The sequence below is a fragment of the Berghia stephanieae genome, chromosome 2 (assembly GCF_034508935.2).
Source record: "Berghia stephanieae isolate SIO BIC M18660-M18661 chromosome 2, UCSD_Bste_1.3, whole genome shotgun sequence".
In the NCBI taxonomy this organism is placed as follows: Eukaryota; Metazoa; Mollusca; class Gastropoda; order Nudibranchia; family Aeolidiidae; genus Berghia; species Berghia stephanieae.
Window position 1 is genome coordinate 5,312,863 of NC_088361.1, and position 22,287 is coordinate 5,335,149.

Sequence of the window (22,287 nt, forward strand, 5' to 3'; positions counted from 1 at the left end):
AATTATAATCATATTAAAAGACAGCATTAAACTACATGTTTTGTCAACCTTGAAACTTAATTGAAATGGTCTGGTGATGAGCCAACAATTGCCACGATCACCTCTCATAGATGTACTTTCAAGTCAGTTCCAAGCCAGTAAAATTACAGCAGTGGAATCATAATCATATTAAAAGACAGCATTAAACTACATGTTTTGTCAACCCTGAAACTTAATTGAAATGGTCTGGTGATGACAATTGCCACGATCACCTCTCATATATGTACTTTCAAGTCAGTTCCAAGCCAGTAAAATTACAGCAGTGGAATCATAATCATATTAAAAGACAGCATTAAACTACATGTTTTGTCAACCCTGAAACTTAATTGAAATGGTCTGGTGATGACAATTGCCACGATCACCTCTCATAGATGTACTTTCAAGTCAGTTCCAAGCCAGTAAAATTACAGCAGTGGAATCATAATCATATTAAAAGACAGCATTAAACTACATGTTTTGTCAACCCTGAAACTTAATTGAAATGGTCTGGTGATGAGCCAACAATTGCCATGATCACCTCTCATAGATGTACTTTCAAGTCAGTTCCAAGCCAGTAAAATTACAGCAGTGGAATCATAATCATATTAAAAGACAGCATTTTACCGCATATCTGGTTAAAACTTTGGGACTTGCATTTCTTAACATCCATCTCCCAGATACAACCCAACAAGATTTCCACAGCATTTCTAGACCTCCCCCGAAATACCAACAAGGAAACTAAAATATCAATTCTTACCATGCACCAAATATTTGATGACTTACTATCCTCTCTCATTAGAGAGCAGGCCTACATTCCATCTTTGATGATATTTGATACAGTTCACTCCGCTTAATCACACATCGGTTAATTTCACACTCAGCTTATACGCTACACATTCCCGAAAAATGGAATTATTTCTATATAATCGCTCTGCTTAATCGCACACCTTCTCCGCTTAATCGCTACACCTTGATTCCATCTTGTTTTGAGAAAAATATTTTAAAAATCAGAAAAAAAAAAAAAATAGTAATGAAAATGCGTTTCTCATTGAACCATTTCCGAACGTTAATATCATATCACGCGTGAAAAAAGCTTTCCCGTCAACGCAATTCCACTGTTCCTCTCACCCTGACTAGGTCAGACGCTCAATGCTTGTTAACTGGCATCAAAGAATTACATGACATGACGGGCTAATTGACTAAGCGCTCGCTGTCTGCATCACAAGGTGTGAAACGTGATCGCAGTCGACCCAATGCCGTGTATTTGTTTAAACTGTCTGACTACTCGATTGAAATTCTCTACCTGTGCATTGCTTTCCTCTACTCTACTGCGACGTGAACAATAAGAAAGGATTACAGGGAGGACTCACGTCTCAGCTTTTAATTAATCTATACAGTCCCTGTCTACATTGATACACTCAAAAAGCAACTGAACTGGCATCAACTTAAGGCACGTCTTTCTGCCCATCAGAAGGCTGGCTCTCGAGATGGAAAGGTCTAGAGAATGTCGTGCTTAAAAAAGAACATGACGAAAAACGCTATACTGATGTCTCTTCTGCCAGCCAATGGAGAGATGAAGTTTTGAAACAACTTCTTCAGCAGTACAACTCTAATGACATTTACAATGCAGATGAGATGGGGCTTTACTACAATCAACGCTTCACGATTATTATTCTCAGGAACAATGATGTCACACTTTGGTGTCGATGATACATGAGAAATTTTTAATGAAAAATATCCCCTAAACAAAACCCCACCCCCAAATAAAAATAATCAAAATAAAAAATAAAAAGAAACATAAAAACCTCTTCTAACCAGTCTAAGGACTTGAATATCACGGTCCCAAGCCCGTAAAAAACTCAGAGGGGAAGGTCCTAAATGAATGGTACATGAAAGCTGGTGCTTAGATGTTATTTTTAGCTTCTCCGATTAACCACACACTCCACTTAATCGACTGTATTAGCTAGAGAAAGGCAGCCCTACTACTATCCAATAGTTTTGCAACAGAATCACTTACAATTGATGGATTTCCCAATAATTGTGCTAGACTTCACTTTCCTTGCTTGACTGCCAAGATTACCTATGAGATCCTCTTGAACATCTTGCTCATGGTGCTCCTAAGAAAATAATAAACACTAAAATGATTATGGCAACATTTTACGGGCAGAATAATTCTTTTTTGTTTTTATCTGCTTTTCATTATAATAATTTTTTTAAAAGACTATTGAACTCAAAATAACAATGCTGCACCATTTACTAAACAATTTAATTTTTATTTAATATTTATCCATTATTTTGCACTGTGACTCATTGAAAACCAAGTGCTTGTTAAATGTTATATTTTGTTTTCTGTACATATTGCCCTTTAGGTATATGGTTATAGTAGAATGGGATCAGAATCCATTTCATTATATCACGTTTCTATCAATAATAATAATAATAATAATAATAATAATAATAATAATAATAATAATAATAATAATAATAATAATAATAATAATAATAAACAATAATAATAATAATAATAATAACAATAATAATAATAATAATAATAATAATAATAATAATAATAATAATAATAATAATATAATAATAACAATAATAATAATAATAATAATAATAATAATAATAATAATAATAATAATAATAATAATAAAAATAATAATAATAATAATAATAATAATAATAATAATAATAATAATAATAATAATAACAATAATAATAATAATAATAATAATAATAATAATAATAATAATAATAATAATAGAGTACAGAATTACTGGCAAATCTAAAAATTCTAAATCTATTTTTCACAGACTGATGATATACGAATAACTTGCAAATCTTTCTTAAATTAAGGGTAAATCCATTGCCAAATGGATTTCAAATGGTTATTGAGAATATCTGATGAAGCGTAATCATCTGCCAGTAATTTGACCTTTGGCCTTCAACTTAACCGATTTGGATCATTGATGGCTAAAAAAAGATCTATGTTAATTTCCACAATGATAGTATAATAAGTAAAATAGATTAGTGCCTGTTTGTAATAGCCTTTATTTATTCGCAAATGTTGTGGGTTTTCCACTAGTAATAATAATGATGATCATAATAAAAACAATAATATTAAAAATAATAATAATAATAATAATAATAATAATAATAATAATAATAATAATAATAATAATAATAATAATAATAATAATAATAATAGTAATAATAAAATAATAATAATAATAGTAAAAGTAGTATTAGTAGTAGTAGTAGTAGTAGTAGTAGTAGTAGTAGTAGTAGTAGTAGTAGTAGTAGTAGTAGTAGTAGTAGTAGTAGTCATCCTTCCATCTAAAGAAACGATGGTTTGCGTCCTGTATGACTTTGGTCTCATCAGTCTTGTTGAGAGCAGCGGCGGGTGTGACTCGGCAGATTGATCCTTGCATGGCAGTCTCTACCGCAGTTGCTGCACACATAGTTTGACTGTGTGTTTAGTATTTGGTTCTGCTGCCTCTCTTTCATCCTTGCTCTCCTCTCCTCAAACTTCTTTTTTTCTCCTTTCATCACCTCTCTTCACTCCCTCCCTCACCGCATATCTCCAGCCACTGCGGTCATCAGCAAGCGATTCCCATGTGTTTGAGTTGATGCCAATTTCATGTCTCATTTGCAGACATCATAGAAATGCAGAGCTGGGTAGCTAGTTGGTCGACGTCCAGAAGCTAGTTCACTGTACATGATGGCTTTGGGTTTGCACCCATTGTCAATCCTGTGTACGTGACCAAGCCATTGCAAACGTCGCTGGCAGAGCATGAGAAGCATACTGAGGGAGTTCGCTCTTCCTAGCTCTGCAGTTTTGGTGAATCTGTCCTGCCACCTGATGCTGAGAATTCGTTGCAGACAGCAAATGTGGAAGTTTTCCAATCCAGGTGGTTCTCCGGTCTGGCATATGTTGTCCAGGATACACTACCGTATAGTAGGCTACTGAGTACACATGCTTGGCAGACTTTGAGTTAGGTGATCAAAGTGAGTTGCTTGTTGGTCCACACTCTCTTGCTCAGTTCTGCCATGACAGTGACAGCTTTAGCAATGCGCTTGTCTAATTCTGCATCAAGTGAGAGGTTGCTGGTGATGGTTGTGTCCAGGTATGTGAAGTGATTAGTGACTTCTAGCTCCTCGTTGTCAATGCGAATTGCTGGTGTAGAGGGGATATCCTGATACATGACATTTGTTTTCTTGATGCTGATCGTCAGCCTGAATTCCCTTCATGCGTGGGAAAACCTGTCCCTCAGCCGCTGAAGGTCTTCCTCGGTGTGCGAGCATAGAGATACATCATCTGGAAATAGCATTTCCCTTATGAGGATTGTGCAGACCTTGGTCTTTGCTCTCAGCCATGCCAGATTGAACAGCTTCCCATCACTTTTGGTGTGTACATGAACTTCTTCTGTGGACTGTTCGAATGCAAACAAAGTCGGTGCAAGGACACAGCCTTGTTTCTAGCCACTGTGCATGGGGAAGGGTTCTGCGGCTGCACCATCATAGCTGATGGTGCCCTTCATGTCATCGTGGAAGGAGGCAATGATGCTGAGCTGCTGTGGAGGATAGCCAATCTTCTTTAGCAGTTGGAAAAGGCCCTTCCTGCTAACATGGTCAAAAGCCTTTGTCAGGTCAATGCAATGTAGAGGGGCATCTGCTGTTCTCTGCATTTCTCCTGGAGCTGATGTACTGAGAAAATCATCTCCACTGTCGACCTCTCGGCTAAGAAGCCACACTGCGACTCCTGGTAGATATGTTCAGTGAAGACAATGCTTGGAATAATAATAATAATAATAATAATAATAATAATAATAATAATAATAATAATAATAATAATAATAATAATAATAATAATAATAATAATAATAATAATAATAATAATAAAACATTAATTTATAAGGTGATCACTCAACAGTGAGACACAATAAAACACTTATAACTTTGGTTCGACTAAAAAATCTGCTTACCACAACCCATTGTATCACCTCTCTCAATCATTAATAATAATTCTACTTTGCCAAGCACTTACCTCGGACAGTGTATTGCATGTCTTGCAAAAATATTGTCCATTGATCAGTTCATATTCTGTGCCTTCACATACATGACAAGCAAACATTGCAACTTTATCATAAAAGTTGTGGAAGCAACTTCAGTAAAGTTGGTCAACTGTAGGTATAATCGTCATCATTGGTTGTGTAAGGATGAAAAAAAACATCAGCTTTTATGAGATGTTCTCAATTTTATAAATCCAAATAATTATCAGTTATTCTATTTTTTTCCTGCGACAAAGATGTTATCAAATGGCAATTCACTCAAGAGAGGCTTACATCAAAATAATATTTTCCAGAGAGAAAAAAAATAAATCTCAGCCCAAGTCTGAAATAGTTTATTTTCACTGTGATTTTCTGAAAGGGGACATTCTTTTATAATAATAAAATCATTCAGAATTAAAGGAAAGTATTGCAAATTATATTTTATTGAAATTTTGTACAGACTTGACCCCATGATGAAAATTGCATCGAGTAAATGTTTCCCATACGAGCAAATAAGACTTAATACAACCCATTAGTAACCAAAATACTTGAGTACAACATAAAATGGCTTCAACTGTCAAAACAATGCTGCATAGCTTGCTCTCAATCAAACTAAATATTAAATTCTGCAATCCCCTTTAAACAGGTGCACCGGCTGCCAATTGAAAAGACTTTTTAATAAAATATCTGATATTGCTTTTAAAGCATTTCAAATCTTCTACCTCCCCCAAAAAAGTATCAAAATGTTTTAAATCTTTTAATTGTAAATATTTTAAATGAACTGAAGTAAAGTATATGTATGACTTGGTCTCTGTGTGCATGAGTGTGTAAGTGTTATGCATTTTCATTGCACCAATTCTATCATTTATCAATCTTTCATTATATCTTACTTTCTTTGTCTTGCTTTTTTCCCCCCAAGTTTTTAAGGCGCTTGGGACACATTAAGGTCATTTCAGTGCCAATATAAAGGAGGAAAATGGGATAGTAAAAAAAAATTATTGATTTGCAATCAAAATTTTTTAATGAAATTTTTTTACGCCCTTCCTCCACGGCATCACAAGATACTGTTGCCTAGGTATTCCATGAAGGAATATAGATAATCCATCAAACAGGATGTCTGATGTCAACAGGATTCACCCATGTTGTCCAAGTGAACAAATTGGGGGTTAATAATCTTGCCCAAGGAAAAAGAATGAAAGTGCCTGAAGCGGGGCCGTATGCAGGACCTTCCGGATTACAATTAAAAGCACACTAGAAAAGGTAAGACAAAGTGGAATTGTTCAAATGTGGAACAGATGTAGATTCCAAGAGCATACTATCAGTAAACTTAGTTTGAGATCACCCAAAAGTCTCATCCAGACATAAATACATTTGGTTGGATGCACCTGTATATGTCATCCTCTTTTTCTGTGAACTGACTGTTCTCGGCCATTAAGTTGAGGATAAAGTCTGAAATCAAGAAAGTCACAAAGAGAACAGGTGCGAATGTTGTCTTCATACTTAAAATTATCAGCACACTTAACACCTATAAATATAAACCGACCGTCTTTATCAATCTTTATTAATTATGACCACATCTGAATCCCCACTTCCCTAATCACGCTTCCAACGTCACTACAAGTGTAAACATCCCTAACAAATTTAAATTCATCTTCATTTTTTAAATCTTTTTTTGAAAAGTAGCATAAAATTGTTTGGCAATGTCGATTTTACAAAAAGTGTCATTATCTTGAAAAATATATTTTAGCTGCAATTTTCTTTCTCCATGATATGTGTATGCTGTTTTAACATTTTTGCAACCTACTGTTTACAATATTTCAAAACAGGTATTTTATTTTTTGATTGTTGATTATTTATTATAGATAAATAAAACATTTTGCTCAAAAGTAGAGAAATGATAAGAAAATATGTAAACAACTTTTTTTAAAAAATTCTTTACAGAAAAAAAACAAATAGTCAATCGGATGAACCAAAATAATTAATAAATAAATAATTTTTTTAAACCTCACTTCGAAACCAAGCTAAATATGGACCAAAAAGATTAACTTATAAAAAATATAAATTCTAAGAATTCTTGCCAATAACAAGATTAACCCCCACCCTGACCTTTGAAAAAATTGATCATATAAGCAGAACAAATGATCCACCAAAAATAATCTTTCTCAAAAATAAAACAAATGAGAACAATTTGCTGAGAGAGAAAAAAAAAAAAAAAGAAAATTCCGTCCATGAAAAAATGGATTTAATCAAGCGCTTGATCTTGGCAAATTTGTCTATATTTTCTTTTTGATAAAAGAAAAAAATCACATTCAAATTTTTTTAAATTTCTTCTACTTCTACATAGACGTGATTATCTCCACAAGTTGAGTGCTGGGTGGATCTGTAGCATATGGGTTAAGCTGTTTGACACTTGATTGGAAGGTCCGTGTTTCAAATCCCAACGGGGACATCTTTTTTTTCAATTCTATTTATTCGAATCCTTGCTGGTATTATTTTTTAAAATTTCCTTTATTTTTTTTTATAGCTTATTTATTGATTTGTTTATTTATCATTGTTCTTCTTCTTACTGTTTTTCTTTGATTTTCTTCATTTTTTTCTTTCATTAATTTGTTTTTATCATTTTCATCAGTACACTTTTACCATGTTTTACCATTATGAATTATGTCACATCACAAAGTCAATGAGTCAATGCGATCCCGATCAGTGCGAAATTTTCTGAGCGATACCTAGCAGGCAACACTATAAAGGCTTCCCCCAGATTTACTACTACCATTTGAAAACTGAATTTTCATTTACGTGCCTATTGTATTTATATGAATTGTGAATATGAGTAGAGTGCCTTAGTCTTAGCTTATAGAGTATCGAGACTTCTATAAATATAAATATCTCAAGAAGAGAACAGCAAAATTAAAATTATCCACGAAACCACGGGGATTCATGGTCACCTATGTGCTTGAAAATCCAAGTCGAATCGCCTTGATTTTGATTTTGAGTATACACGAAATAGGTATATATTCTGATAATGTAACAGCAATAGGCAAATGAAGATGGTCTTTTATGTAACTTTGTGATATATTCCATCAACAATGCTATTCAAATCGTCCATTCAAATCTAGCAGAATGATTTGAAAGCGAAAGTAGTATACAATTTTTTTTTAATCCAATATAAAAGATTTGGTTCCAGTATGTGCTTAAAACTATTCGATCTTTAATTGAAAAAAAAAATTAATATATAAATAAACATAGAATTAAACGAAGTAAATTCCTTGTAAATAAATTAATAAATAAATAATTAAATAAATACATAAATTATATAAATAAATAAATCAATCAATCAATCAATAAAAAAATAATAATGACGATACCGTAACGATGATGATGATGTTGATGATGATGATGATGATGATGATGATGATGATGATGATGATGATGATAATGATGATGATGACGATGATTATTATTATTATTATTATTATTATTATTATTATTATTATTATTATTATTATTATTATTATTATTATTATCACCACATCAGAGGATTGCCAGCACTAGCTCTTCGTAAAGTCATATTCTTTTATTTTTATTAATGACGTTTGCCCTATCTCAGTTCTCTAAATGCAATTTGAGAGTGTGTTTTTCTACGTTTGATGTCTTCATTCCCATTAAACAAGTTCCCGGGGTTTCTTACACTTTTCCATTCCGCTTGTTCTTGTTGACTTATTATTTATGCATCTTGGCTCCTGGCGAAGCATAGGGCTTCAACAGCACTCTTCCATCTTCTTCTGTCCTTGGCACAGACCTTTCCCTCACTCCGGGTAAGATTGGAGACGCACAGATCTTGGTGAGGGATTCTCCTCCAAGTCTGTTTTGGACGACCCCGTTTCCTTTTGCGTTGTGGGTTCCATTCGAGAGCCCGCTTGGTTAAATTGCAGGGCTCCTTCCGCAGAGTATTGCCAACCCATCGCCACTTTCTGCGTCTGACCATTTATTTGCTCTTTTTTTGTTCTTGTCCAAAGGTCAGCGTTTTGCACTTTGTCAAACCATTTAAACTTGAGGATTTGTCGAAGACAGCGATTGACAAAAGTTTGCATCTTGGCTGATGTGGTCAATGTTGTTTGCCAAGTCTCTGACCCATAAAGCCAGACTGCTTTAACATTAGTGTTAAATCGTTTAAGCTTGGTGTTTGTGGATACGCTGGAAGATTTCCATATTGGTCTCAATATTGCAAAGGCCTGGCGCGCTGTCTTGATTCTAGCAATGATGTCTTCATCAGTTCCACTTGACTGACTGGTTTTGCTGCCAATGTATGTAAAGTCTCCGACATCTTCTATTGCTGTACCAGAGATAGTGATTTGGGATTCTTGTTTGGCAGTTATTCGGAATAGTTTTGTCTTACCTTCACTAATCTTGAGACCAACTCGCTGAATTTTTCCAAGGTCGTGACTTTGTTCTGTATGTCCTGTAGGCGGTGTGAGAGGAGGGCTGGGTCATCTGCAAATTCAAGGTCTTCAAGTCATTTTGAAAATGTCCATTGAATGCCATTGTTGGAGTTGCCATATGCTGTCTTTGTCACCTTTGTTTCTTGTTAACTACTGCGATTTCTGTTTTGGATTCGTTGACCTAGGGGGAAGAGCTTCTCGAGAAGCATCGTCAATGGCCACGTGGATACATTTTCTTGCATTCCAACTCGCTCCCAACGCAGTTATAAAAAGATGAGTAGATAAAGCAATCTCTCTCTCTCTCTCTCTCTCTCTCTCTCTCTCTCTCTCTCTCTCTCTCTCTCTCTCTCTCTCTCTCTCTCTCTCTCTCTCTCTCTCTCTCCCCCCCTCACACACACACAATTATTGATCTATCTCTCCCAATGCACTTATTGTATGTAGGTATGTATTTGTGTTTGTGTGCACGCGTGTGTTTGTGTGTATTATCGCTATATAGATAGAATGCGCTTGGCCAAGGAGTTCACAACATTGCCATCAGGAAGTATAACTGACCAACACACAAAATCTGTGTAACCATGAACTCTTATAGTCTGGTTAATACAGTTTAGTGAGAACAACTCACAAACGCGGATGGCAAAAACAATAACAAAAGCTTCAGTGACGTCATCTGCATACTATATATACAACCTAATGCTAGCAATTTCTGTCAACTTTGACTATCTTTTTGAATTTCAATTCATTTTCTAGTTTAATGATGCATAAGTTTATGCCCTTTAGAATTAAAAAGATGCTTGTTCTATTCGCGTCAGCATCAAGTTGACAAATTTCATTTAGCGGTAGGCCTAAATGAATAATAGTTTATAAAAATTACTTTTATTATCTTTTCATTGGTACTATTTTCTGAACAGTTATTCATTTACCGCTTGTATGTCCATGTTTAGGGTGTACTTCCTTATAATGTTTATTGATGCAATTTTTCTATCATGACAGGAGGTCGATCCTCCCAAAAAAGTTTGATATCAAGCCATCCTCTACTTGGGAAATCAGTTCTTTGTTTGTTTTTTTCGCCGTTAAGCCCTTTCCCTGCAAATTGACTTTGAAAAGTCTAAACAGATTTATTTAAAAAATTGCAGGGGATCATATCAGGGTTATGCTATGCTTTTTAAAAACCTCCCACCAGCCTGGAGCCAGTCTTTTTGATGTTTGCGATAAGAAGCGTAGTCTGTGGTTTGGGCACTCATATCTCTTTCGTCATACAGCCGCCCACAGTTTGTTCAATACTTGGCATTTCGCAGTATCTGCCCAGACTACAGAAATTCAATCAACAGAACACCCTTTGAAAATCTTACAGTGCCTATCATTATCAATTATCTTATTTTTTCCTTTAAAGAAATGTGTACGAAGTTTCCAATTAGTCGAATCCTTCTTTGACCTTTATTATGGTATATTGTGAAATAATCGGGTGTATTGTCTACACAAGTTCCTGCTCTCCACTCATTTTTCGGAATTAAAAAATATTCAACTAATATAGAGGAGCTTACTCAATGTCTCAATCGTCTCTGTGTTTTATGTTTGTGTTGAGGGCAAAGTTCATGGCTTAACTGCCAATTCGTCAATAAACTTCCGCGGTGTTTGTGTGTTGAGCTCATGAAACCAAGAAGTAGCTAGCGGGCCTCAAGATATTAACTACGTTTGATTCCATTAAAAAAAATTGTAGAGCGTCCCTCACGTGGACAGGCGGTGGTGAAGTGACAGTGGCAGTCATAGAAGGACGGTAGTCTGTGGTGGCAATCGGGTCGTGGTTTCGACTCACCATCGTCGCAAAAGTTTTTATCCTCTATTGTCCCGAATCCGAAGTTCCCAAGGGTTTCGCTGGACCTATCGGGTGCATCTCGAAGGAGTTGCCCTGAAGATAGATAAACGCAAGTCTTCTGAGGAAGTCGGCGGGATCAATAACTTGGGGTGCTAATCAAGCGCTCCTGAGGACGTCCGCCCTGGGACTATGTTATTCCACCGCGGAGTTTATTGTGCTCCAGTGCGGATTAGAAGCTAGAACGTTGAGAAGGTGGATGTAAAACTTCTCAAGTCCATGCATATAGTGTCAGGAACGCTGGCAACAACGCCTAGAGAATGGGGCCCGATAATGGCAGCAACCCCCCCCCCCCCCCCAATGTCCAGCGGGAGACGATTACAAACAATTGGCTTAATAAGATCAAAAGGAGAGCGCATAATGGGCGGTGCCCATGTTTCGAGCTTCCATGACTTCGGACAAAACTGCATAGGCCTATACAAGATGGAAGTCGGTTTGGACGAATTCAATCACTTGAGGGGGCGGGGACATCGACTCCTCGCAACTGGGGGAGAAGTTGCCAGGTTTTCCACTATAAAGAGGAGATATTGGGTGTCTTCGGTCAAGAGCCTGCTTCACGACACGCTCACATAATCAGTGGGGGGTTGTAACCTGTCCAACATGTACCCGTTGTGGTCAAGAGCTCGAAACCGCATAGCATCTCCTTGAACGGTGCGTTGTGACGAAGCTCCAGGGCGGATTCGTGACCGTAAACCGTACACGATTGCGGTGATGAGTTTGCGTCCTGGGTAGATCGTCATAACATAGTAGTATGAGAACCATTAGAAGCTGCTGCCTCTATTGTCCCTTGGCACTTCTTTATACTAACTTCAGTTCATGTTATTTATTTGAAAGAGGCATTGAGACACCTGCTCTCCCAGAGCCTTATGATCTTCGGTCATTCGTTTTGGGCTATCTAGATGGTAGATGACTTTTCTCTTAATGTTGAAAAGTTCACGGATTTTGAGTCAGTCCTCCGAAATCCGAGTGTCAACACGTGCGATATAATTTTCTTGTATTATAAGGGGCGTGGGGAAGGAAAGAGGATGCGGTGAAGAGATGGGTTTACGAAACTAAGTAATTGAGCAGACGATGTTCTAGCTTTACTCTTTATCCTCACTTTTTCACATCGCAATCCAATATGGCAGATCGTCATGAATCATAATGTTGTAGACCCGACATACATGACAACAGTCGCTTTTGGTTGGTGAATTTAGGAATTACTTGGCCTTGATATTTGATTGTCAGTTGGTGGTGAATGTTGTCGTATAAATTTTAATAAATTACAATGGTTGACTATGTGACTCGGTATTCCATGGGTAAGAAAAAAGTGAATGAGTAGCACTGTCACTGAGACTGAGACTGAGACTGAGATCGTTGAGTTTGAGACTTGAGACAATGACGATGAGTAAGAGAAGTGTAAGTCTTGATGAGTAAGAGTATCTAGTCTAGTTAAGAATAAGAGATGGGGCAAAGTGAAAGAAATACAATTTAAATTTACAATAAACCCTGAGGGTGAGAATGAGATTTAATTCGGTGCTGAAATCAATTGGGTGCAAATTATGTATGAGTATGGTATGTGTTGATGTTACAATTCTAATAGGCACTTGCAAGAAGTAGCTCTCGCGAGTTGAAAACAGGCGAGGATTTCTGTTTCCGTTTTTGAGGGGAAAAAATTTAGGAGTGATTTTAAAATGTTCATTCTTCTTTCTCAGTGGAATGAAATGGCATGTATTATATATCATTGGAAAGGGCATAAAATTCTACATACAATGATGCTAATATTATTATCTTCCTTTATCATGATTTTGAGAAATCTTTGCGTAAAGAGAGTATATGTGTTTAAACGCTTATAACTTTTAAACCAGAGATGGTCCTTCTTAATAAAAAAAAAGTCCTTCTGAGATACATATTAAAGTAGCTTCTCTGAAAATTTCAGAGCAAAATATGTTTGCATTCAAAAGTTAGAGCTCCCCAAAAAACAGTTATTGGCCTCGATTGTTTACAGAAGCTGCCATTTTCTTATACTGATTCACTTCCTGTCGTCTGCTGCGTTTGAGGGATAACTTCGCCAATCCACATCAAAACTTCACATCTTTATATCTTACAATATATTCCATTTATGGAAGTTATTTTTGTTTTAAATTATTCAATTAATTGGCGTTTTCATGTCCATGCATTCATTTTATAATTTACAATTCTCTTCCTTTTTTCCCCGATTGATCTTTCACTGTTGATTTTGACGTTTTTTATCCTTTGACGGACGTCTGTCCAATTTAGGGGAACGGGGGAGCGGAAGTTTTTAAAATCACCTATTTTCGATCATTTTAAACACTAATACACCACCTCAAACATTTATCAGTCCATATCTCTGCTTTTATGAGGTCTATTTTCATTTTGAAAAGTTCAAAGTGAATAACTAAATGACGCCGATTCAGTGGTGTATTTGGTCTATCTACATGTGAATAAATATTTAATTGTCGACTTTTCCAAAATTCCAATAGGTCATTCATTTGCATGTCGTGATCTATTTTTCCTTGATTTCAGCTGTTTCAGCTCTAAACTATACCTTTCTCTCTCAATAAATAAATATTTTTCTGTTTGCAATGTATTACAGAGATGTTGAATTACCACATGTAAAAATTTCAAAGTTGTATCTGAAGCCTTTTCTGAATTATACTTGATTATCCATTGGGTTGCTGTGTTTTGGTCACATATTTTCCTCTAAGCTTCTATAGAGATTTTTCACCACATTAAAGGTCATAACTTTTTAACTAGTTGAGATAGAGCGATAATTTTTTCACTTTAGTAAATGTTTCACTCCCCTTTATTTTTCTACGCTAAATTAATACCGATATCACTATTTTGAAAAATTCTTGCCAGTGACTAATTCTAATTCTGATTCTAGACAAGTGTAAGTGTAATCTTATTTTAGTTTTAGTCTTTCTCAACTTTCAGCCAGATTTTGTGATATATGAAGATATTTTTATCGAAGTGACCCTTTCTCCGAATGCTCAGGAAAATAAACTTGATCTCTATTTCTCCGATTAAGATTAAGATTTTTTTTGGTAGAGTATGTGAATGGTGATCTCTTTGAAACTTTCTCTGAGACCCATCACATAAAATTAAAAAAATTCAGGTCACAGCCACTAGGCCATTGATCAGCTCACTGCTGGAGTGCAAATGGACCTTTACCAAAGTGCCCATTACCATCTGTGTCGAAGAATGAAGACAGTCTAAGTTTAGTAAGCCTGACTAAAACTAAAACTAAAAGTAGGCAGTTTAATGAGCAGCAGCAGTGTGACTGGAGTCAAATTGTGACCCAGCCCGCCCATAAGAAAGTTGTGACTAGAAATTGTCGTTCGCGTTTATGGGGGGTTCAATTAAAGATGCATAACTTTGTTATAAAGAGGAATATCGCAGATATTTTGGTACCATTTTTTTCATCTTTCAATTTCCTGTTTAAATGGTGCCAAATAACGAAAAACCCATCTAAAATTTCAGGAGTTATATGAATTAAAGATTTGGCAATTTTCAAATGTGTTTATTGTTTTCTTACAGCGTTTGTTTATAAAATATAAACGCTTATTTTTAGAACATTTAAACTTTATTCATGCCAAATTTTAGGGCTCTATATCTATACGCAGACACTTTTGAACTCTGCGCCGAAATGCCATGTTTTCATTATATTCTCACCATGGCTGCCAGACTATATCGATATTCATATCGATGTCTTTTATGAAGTGCCTGGCTATTCACTCAAATTCCAGTATGTTTTGGCAGTGAAACACAGTGCGGCAGATATTGTTAAAATTGTAATTTCTTGAAGCAGTATTATGTTGGAAGATCAGATCGTGCGGCTATGCGGTCTTATGGTGTGACACTATTTTCTCGGATCGGAAGGTTGGTTGATAACCCCTTGTAAAGCGCTTTGAGCATGTTTAGTGGATATTGCGCTATATAAAAGCTCGATTTAAAAAAACAAATTAAAAAAAAAAGTACAATAATATAAATTACTGATGTATATTTTTTCTTTAATTTCTATTTTAGTCAGATGTTGACATCTCTTCTTGAGATATCGAGGAAAAGAGCTACATCGAAATGTCCTCAAAGGAAAAACAAGGTCTGAAGAATTTGGATGGTTCAGAGGAGGAGAATGAATCGGGTGCTTGTGGGGGAAATGAACCACCAATGTCTCTCTCTGCAGCTGAAGCAATTTTAGGTTCTTATTTGGATGAAAGTGTTGACAATCTAAGTATGGAAGTTCATTTAGGTGATGACAATTCCCGGCACCCAAGTGAGATCAGTTCCATCTCGTATCAGAACTTATTAGATGATGGTGAACCATCAAATAGTATACGATCACGGCGAGGAAGTGATGACAGTGTAGAATCGTATCCACCTGATTTTCCCGACTCTGAGCTGCCACCAGATGATATGGAAACTTTTGAAGCTTGTGATCTTCCATTGTCTGACCATTTTCCAATGGGATCTGTACAAAGGAGTGACAGTTATAAAACTAGACCTCTGTCCTCGTCTGAAAATGTTTTCAGTTCAAGGCCAAATGTTAAGTTAAAAGAATCAGATAATGTCAGGATGCGTGAGAAAAGTAAAGCTTCAACACATTCTAATTCCACATCAAAGATATCTGATGAAACCTCATCAAAAAAGAGAAATAGCTTAGAAGTCCGTAATAATATTCCAACTGTTGGTGAAGTGAAAGACTATGACAAACAACCTAATTTAGATGTAAATAAGATTGCCAGTGCCAAACCTAAAATGATTGGCTTCAAACAATCACCTGGACTGGCCAGACGGGTTGATAATGATAGTAATGATGTTTCATCAAATAACTATTCAGGCAATTCACCAAAAGTTCCTGGAGAGGAGCAACTTGATTCATCTCTTCCTGTGTCTTCTTCTAAAGTGTTGGTGCAAAAACCAAAGTCAAAAACAAATGCATCAAAAAATTGTGATGGTAGTAGTATTGAAGTAATTACTCCTATTCCAAAGAACATGAACATTGAGAATGAGTATGACTATGTAAAATATGCTCGTGTTCAACAGGGTAATTCCTATGTTGGAATGCGTCTTGCTTATTCTAGTTCAAATGATTCATTGAACATTAAAAATGTTGGAGGTTCTATGAACAGTTCAAGGGAGACCTCACCAGAAAAAGTTCTTCAGCAAAAGATTTTGTCGGATATAGGACAGAATCGAGTCACAGAGGAAAGTCTAACAGAAATCCCTCTTAATAACAGTGATTACTCAGAAGACAAAAAGGCTTTCACCTTGTCTCCAGAAAATACTGAATGTGATAGTGTAGAGGTGGAAAGTGTCACTTCAGAAGGAGAGAATTCTCCCGCTGGTTTCCCAACAGTAGAAGATGGTCTGTCAAGTAGTCAGGCCAGTGATGCTGAGGAAGGGGGTGGGCTACATTGTTTGGCTTTGGACAGATCGCCATCAAAAGTATTACAAAACAAGCAGAAGACTTGTGTTAATCAGCAAATGCAGGATGAAGAGGTAAGATTCTTTTACTTTTTTATATATCTCTTCTTTGCTTTTAATTTTAAGTGAAATTTTGTCTTTGATTTCTGTAAAAGGTTACTAAAATATTTGTTGAGGTATGCCTGTCATTTAAAAAATAGGCTGTGGTAGAAAATCCCACATTCTCATTGTATATTCTTTCTGGAAACACCTCTCACCTGGGTGTCCTGAATTTTCATGACCAAGTTCTGTCACTGCCTTCCCAGTGGTCTTCCCTTGCCTTTTCTTCCCTCAACCATTCCCTCCATTTTTTTAAATAGTCTGATGTAGCTAAAAGCGGTGTACGTTTTTTGTTTTTGATTTTTTTTGCTTTGATAATTTCAATAATGTGCAGGGAGGGTCAAGTTTTGTTGGGAGTGCAATGGCTCAATTTGGGGTATGATTATATAAAACCCCACTACATTATGAACAGTAGACCTAATAAATGTAATGAGGAGTATTTTTAAAAAAGAAGCATTTCCTATTGATTACGATTTTTGAATAATCATTTCTTGCTGTAAATCAACATGGTATTATTTTAAGCTTTATTATTTTATACAGATCCAAGGTCCCCCAGAAATGGATGCCCAGGCCATCATGGAGGATTTAAAGATGAAGAGGGAGGCATTGGATATGGCTATTGCTGATATCAAGTCTGCCATTCAACGTAGCAAGAGTATGTCTCTTGAGACTTCTTATAACCCTGAAGGAGACAATGAGGAAATGCCTGTTTGGATTAAACGGTATGCAATTTGTATTTTGCTTAGATTTGTTCCGTAGCTTCAAGAAACTTTTTTACCTGAAATTTTGGTTGTAATATAAATGTTCCTAAATGATAAAACAACTTCAAGACAGAGCAAAATGCTTAACAGGGAATATTTGGGGCTCAAAACCTTTCCTAAGCCAACAACAAAAACAATTAAGGTGACATTGAGCATCACCCAGTGATGAAAATGCGCGTTATAAATGTCAGGTCTTATTATTATAATGCTTCACATGAACAGATCCAGATTTTATGCCAAGTAATATCATTTATTAAATGATTCTTGGGGAACCCAGTCATCTGCATATCCTAGCCTCATGGAAACTGTGTTTGGTATGTCGCTAATAAAGACATTAAGCTGCATGGGTGCCAAAACATCCAAGGAGAACATCTTTCCTTATTTTCCTAATTTTCTTGACTTTGCTAGTGGAGTCTCCTTTTCTTGATGCTGCTTATGACTGCATTCACTTTTCCAGGGCTGAACAGCGTTTCCGAGTTCAACTCTTCACAATGAAATGTTGAGTTGCAAATCTGACATATCGTGCAGACAACATTCTCCAAAGCATGACTCAGGGCTCTTTAGCTAAGTTCCTGTATGTTCTTGGCAATCGTGTCTGTCTCGCACTCAGGTGCAGCCTTCTGGTTGTGGTAGAAGCAGGAACGTTGAGAAGGTGGATGTTAAACTTCGCAATTGATGCATATAGTGTCAGGAATGCTGGTAACAACGTCTAGAGAATGAGGCCCGATAATGGCAGAAATCCAGCTCCCCGATGTCTGGCTGGAGACGATTACAAAGAACTGGCTTATCTGAAGCACATAATGGATGGTGCCCCCCGTTTTGAGATGAAATAAGTCCTGGCAACCCTTGTACGTAGATTCCTTACTTCGGACAGAGATCATATATACGAGATGGAAGTCGGTTTGGATGAATTCAATCCCTCAAGGGATGGGGACATCAACTCCTCGAAACTGGGGGAAAAGTTGCCAGGCTTTTCCACCAGCAAGAGAAGACATTCAATCAGCCAATCAGCTTCGGTTGAGAGCCTGCTTAACAGCACGTTCATTGCATCAGTGGGGACATTCCACCTGTCCAACACGTACCCGTTGTGGTAACGAGCCAGAAACCACAGAGCATCTAGTTGAACGGTGTGTTGTGACGAAGCTTCTGGGTGGGTTTGCGACGGTGCACGAGTAGGTAAAGAATTTACTGATTGGGTCAGTAGTCATAACATAGTAGTAGTAGTGTGAGCACTATTAGAAGCTGCCTTCTGGGTGGGGTTCCAGGCCTCCCACAGTGGTGGGGTTCCAGACCTCCCACAGTGGACAGGGAGGCACTTACTGTGTCTTCTATTCCCCTATATCTGTTTTCCAACATGATTTCTGTCTTTGTTTGGAATGAGATTACTTGGTTTTGACCTGGCCCTGGCTGGGAGGGAAGCAGTCAAATGCATAATTAGAGTTTTGGGAGATTATATTTTTTGTCTTGTAAATCATGTCTCTGTTGTGCATTGTATTATTTTTGTTTGACATTCATATGATTTGTAAACATTTGAGTGTGTTCCTCTTAGTGGGGACCTGTGCTTGTGTCAGGATGAGACATTTAGGTGATCTCAAACTAAGTACACTGATAGCGTGCTCTTGGAAGCTACATCTGTTCCCTCTTTGAACCGTTTCCCCCTTTGTCTTACTCTTTCTTTGGTGTGTTAATTGTAATTCTAGAAGTTTTTACTATTCCATTTTCTTCCTTTTTGCTGGTGCTGATATGACTTTAAGGGGCGGTTTGGATCTAATTATTAGGGAAATCCTTCAAAAAATGGATTGTGAGACTATGGTGGAAAATTATATTTTATTATCTTAGGAATAATATTATTGAAGTGCAATTTCTCAAAATATACCATAAAGGCACGTAAAACACGGTCAAAAAGGGTATAGAGGTAGTAAGATTAGTGTGAAAAACGGAAAGCTATTTTGCTATTTTCTCAAGTCAATATGTTATTTTTCTAGGCGTCTGGGATACTGTGTCAAATATTTGTCAGAATCTATTCCATGAAATTGTCCGAAATTTTCAAGTTATCACAGAGATATTATGTTTTATGCCACCATATGGAGGTTTTTTTTATATAGAGAATATATGCATTTTGACTTAAAATCCAAATTATAAATTTTTAACATCAATTTTGCCATAAAATTTTGATTCACAACTTTGTAATGTTCTACAAATCCCGTAAGCTAAAGCTGTAAAATCTCTCTATGGTGAGACAAAATGCTACAATGTAGCAAGGACTATCCGGCACAAATCTTTGGGCCTCTTTTTCACTCACGAAGTGCCCAAATTCGCGACAAAATATGGGACGAAGCCGTTTGGTATATGCTATTTAAAAAAAACGTTTGGTATATGCTATTTTAAAAAATTAATTACGACGCTGTTTATCGATGAATATGACTGAAAGTTGGCACACAAATAGAAAAGAGGTCATTTTAGATTATGCCAAGCGACAAAACTCGTACGATTACCAGAAGACCGTTAAAAATAGATTTTTACTCTTTGGAGTAAAATATTTCTAAAACTACCGGGCGTGTAGGTTTTGTCGCTGACAAGGTAATACATGAACATTTCTTCTTTTAGGTTGTAAAATTTCAGGAATATGACGAGTACTTTTCCCGTATTTTTCAAAACACTATCCTAATTTGTTCTTCATTTGTAAAAGACAAAGCCATTGTGCCCCCCTACAGTCTCTCTCTCTCTCTCTCTCTCTCTCTCTCTCTCTCTCTCTCTCTCTCTCTCTCTCTCTCTCTCTCTCTCTCTCTCACACTCTCTCTCTCTCTTCTCTCTCTCTCTCTCTCTCTCTCTCTCTCTCTCTCTCTCTATCTCTCTCTCTGTGTGTGTGTGTGTGTGTGTGTGTTTATATATGTTAGAACTCTTCTAATGTTTTCATCATATTCTCTATCAAATTTGCCATAAAATTGCCAAATTTCAATCTTTTAATCCACTTATTACGCAAGATACAACCAAAGGTCGAAAAAAATGCCGAAAAAGCGTCCCATATTTTCGCGTTTTTTTCCTCTTTGCGGGTCATCCAAATAAATGACACCTTTGAAACTACATAGCTTGTTTATTTATGAATGGATTTTCAAAATTCAAAATGATTTTTACTCAGTGGAGATAGGGCTTTGATTTCAGACAAAAATTTTCCTCAGAAAGAGAAAAAAACATTTTTCATAGTCATTGCTATACAATGTTACTAAGAGGGAAAAAGATGGAGGTTTTTCCGACATTGGTTTTTGTGGAAAATTTGCCACAAAATTGTTATACTTTTTTATGCCAGAACCCCAAATCAGGGGGGTACATACTGTGTCTTCTATCCCTTTATATCTGTTTTCCAACATGCTTTCTGTCATTCCAACTGCTAAGGATCGCAGTAGTCTAAAGGCTAGCTCCTGTGACTTGGTCTGTGGGTACTCATTGTACAGCCTCACTGACTCCTCAATCCATCCGGGGGTATTTCATTTGCCCTGTGGAATGGAACATTGTGTGCTATTAACCAGCAGGGTGTTAAATCTTGCTTTGTTTTTGGACTTGGGAGGGATGACATGGCATACCTGCTCGAAATGGGAAGTAAATGTCTCTGTTAGCCCTCCTGAAGTTCTATCTGCAGTGGAAGGCTGAAGTTCCATTTGCAGAGTGGAAGGGACTGCATATGCCAGCTGTAACAAGTAAAGCCCTGAAGGCATGAATTAACGTGTTATCCCTTTATATCTTTTTTTCTCTCTTCCTTTCAAAAAAAAAAAAAAGGATTAAGGAGTATGAATTCATCATCAAATTCAAACATGCTTTTCTTCTTCTTGATAATTACAATTGATTTTGCTTTTACAGTTTTTTGAAGCAGTTTTTCAAACATTTTTTTCTCACTAATCACAACCAAGCTCTGCTTGTTTGTAACTTTTATCATTTATGTTCACCGTAAAGAAAAATTTGCATCGATTCTAATGATCACTCCAGTTGACAAAAGCTACCTTTAGAAGGGCAAATTTGTTGAGTAAATTCTGGTTTCATGTTAATTGGAAGGAGAAAAGTTCCTCTCTCCATGTTGATGATGGTAATGTTCCAAGGAAATTCAAGCTCCACATATATGACTATAATTATCTCAGTTCATTATATTCTTCTGGTTCTCTCTGTTTTAGTTCATGTTAAGATTGCCTCTGACCATATTTTACACTCTGAATGTCAGATCATATTATGCTTTCACTGTGTTATATTCATCAAGATCAAAATATGATTAGTTAATTAATGGCTTTTTTTTCTTCAGAGAACATATTCGACTAGCAAGTGAATTAGCTGTATTGAAAAAAAAAATTTTTGACGGAGCTAAGTTGCTTTATGTCAAGAAGAAAAAAAGATCTACCTCATATGATGATAAACTTGGCTTGGTAATGGCTTTAGTATAATGAAATATCATCATTCAAGTTAAGGAATTTTAAGAGAATAGGGGTAAACATGATTTGAGTTTGTAGAAAAGCTGATCCTTCTTTTTAAAAGATATTCTAAAGACTGAGTTACAACATTGAGCAGAGGAAAAGAGTGGTATGTTTTTGAAAACATGTGATAGCATTTGATACTAAAATTATTCATATGTTTGG

At 36.2% G+C, this 22,287-nt stretch overlaps 2 protein-coding genes across 13 annotated transcripts in view; one reads left to right on the forward strand and one right to left on the reverse strand.

Annotated features, from left to right (window-relative positions):
- Positions 1–8,211, reverse strand: part of LOC144964202 (TATA box-binding protein-associated factor RNA polymerase I subunit B-like) — a 38,094-nt gene extending 29,883 nt beyond the window's left edge. Inside the window, exons 1-4 of one of the 3 annotated variants that reach the window (XM_078898188.1) lie at positions 8,018–8,211; positions 6,458–6,521; positions 5,069–5,205; positions 2,036–2,135 (exon numbers count right to left, since the gene is read on the reverse strand). In XM_078898188.1, the coding sequence (XP_078754314.1) occupies positions 2,036–2,135; positions 5,069–5,155 (187 nt within the window). In that variant the 5' untranslated portion in view covers positions 5,156–5,205; positions 6,458–6,521; positions 8,018–8,211. Of the gene's footprint in view, positions 1–2,035; positions 2,136–5,068; positions 5,319–6,457; positions 6,522–8,017 lie in introns of all 3 variants that reach the window. The other 2 variants (XM_078898187.1, XM_078898189.1) reach the window with 2 other exon arrangements.
- Positions 8,212–12,478: 4,267 nt separating this feature from the next.
- Positions 12,479–22,287, forward strand: part of LOC144964206 (uncharacterized) — a 97,389-nt gene continuing 87,580 nt past the window's right edge. For 9 of the 10 annotated variants that reach the window (XM_078898200.1, XM_078898201.1, XM_078898202.1 and 6 more), the window contains exons 1-3: positions 12,479–12,563; positions 15,411–16,883; positions 17,448–17,629. In XM_078898200.1, the coding sequence (XP_078754326.1) occupies positions 15,462–16,883; positions 17,448–17,629 (1,604 nt within the window). In that variant the 5' untranslated portion in view covers positions 12,479–12,563; positions 15,411–15,461. Of the gene's footprint in view, positions 12,564–12,588; positions 12,680–15,410; positions 16,884–17,447; positions 17,630–22,287 lie in introns of those variants that run through there. The other variant, XM_078898199.1, reaches the window with a different exon arrangement.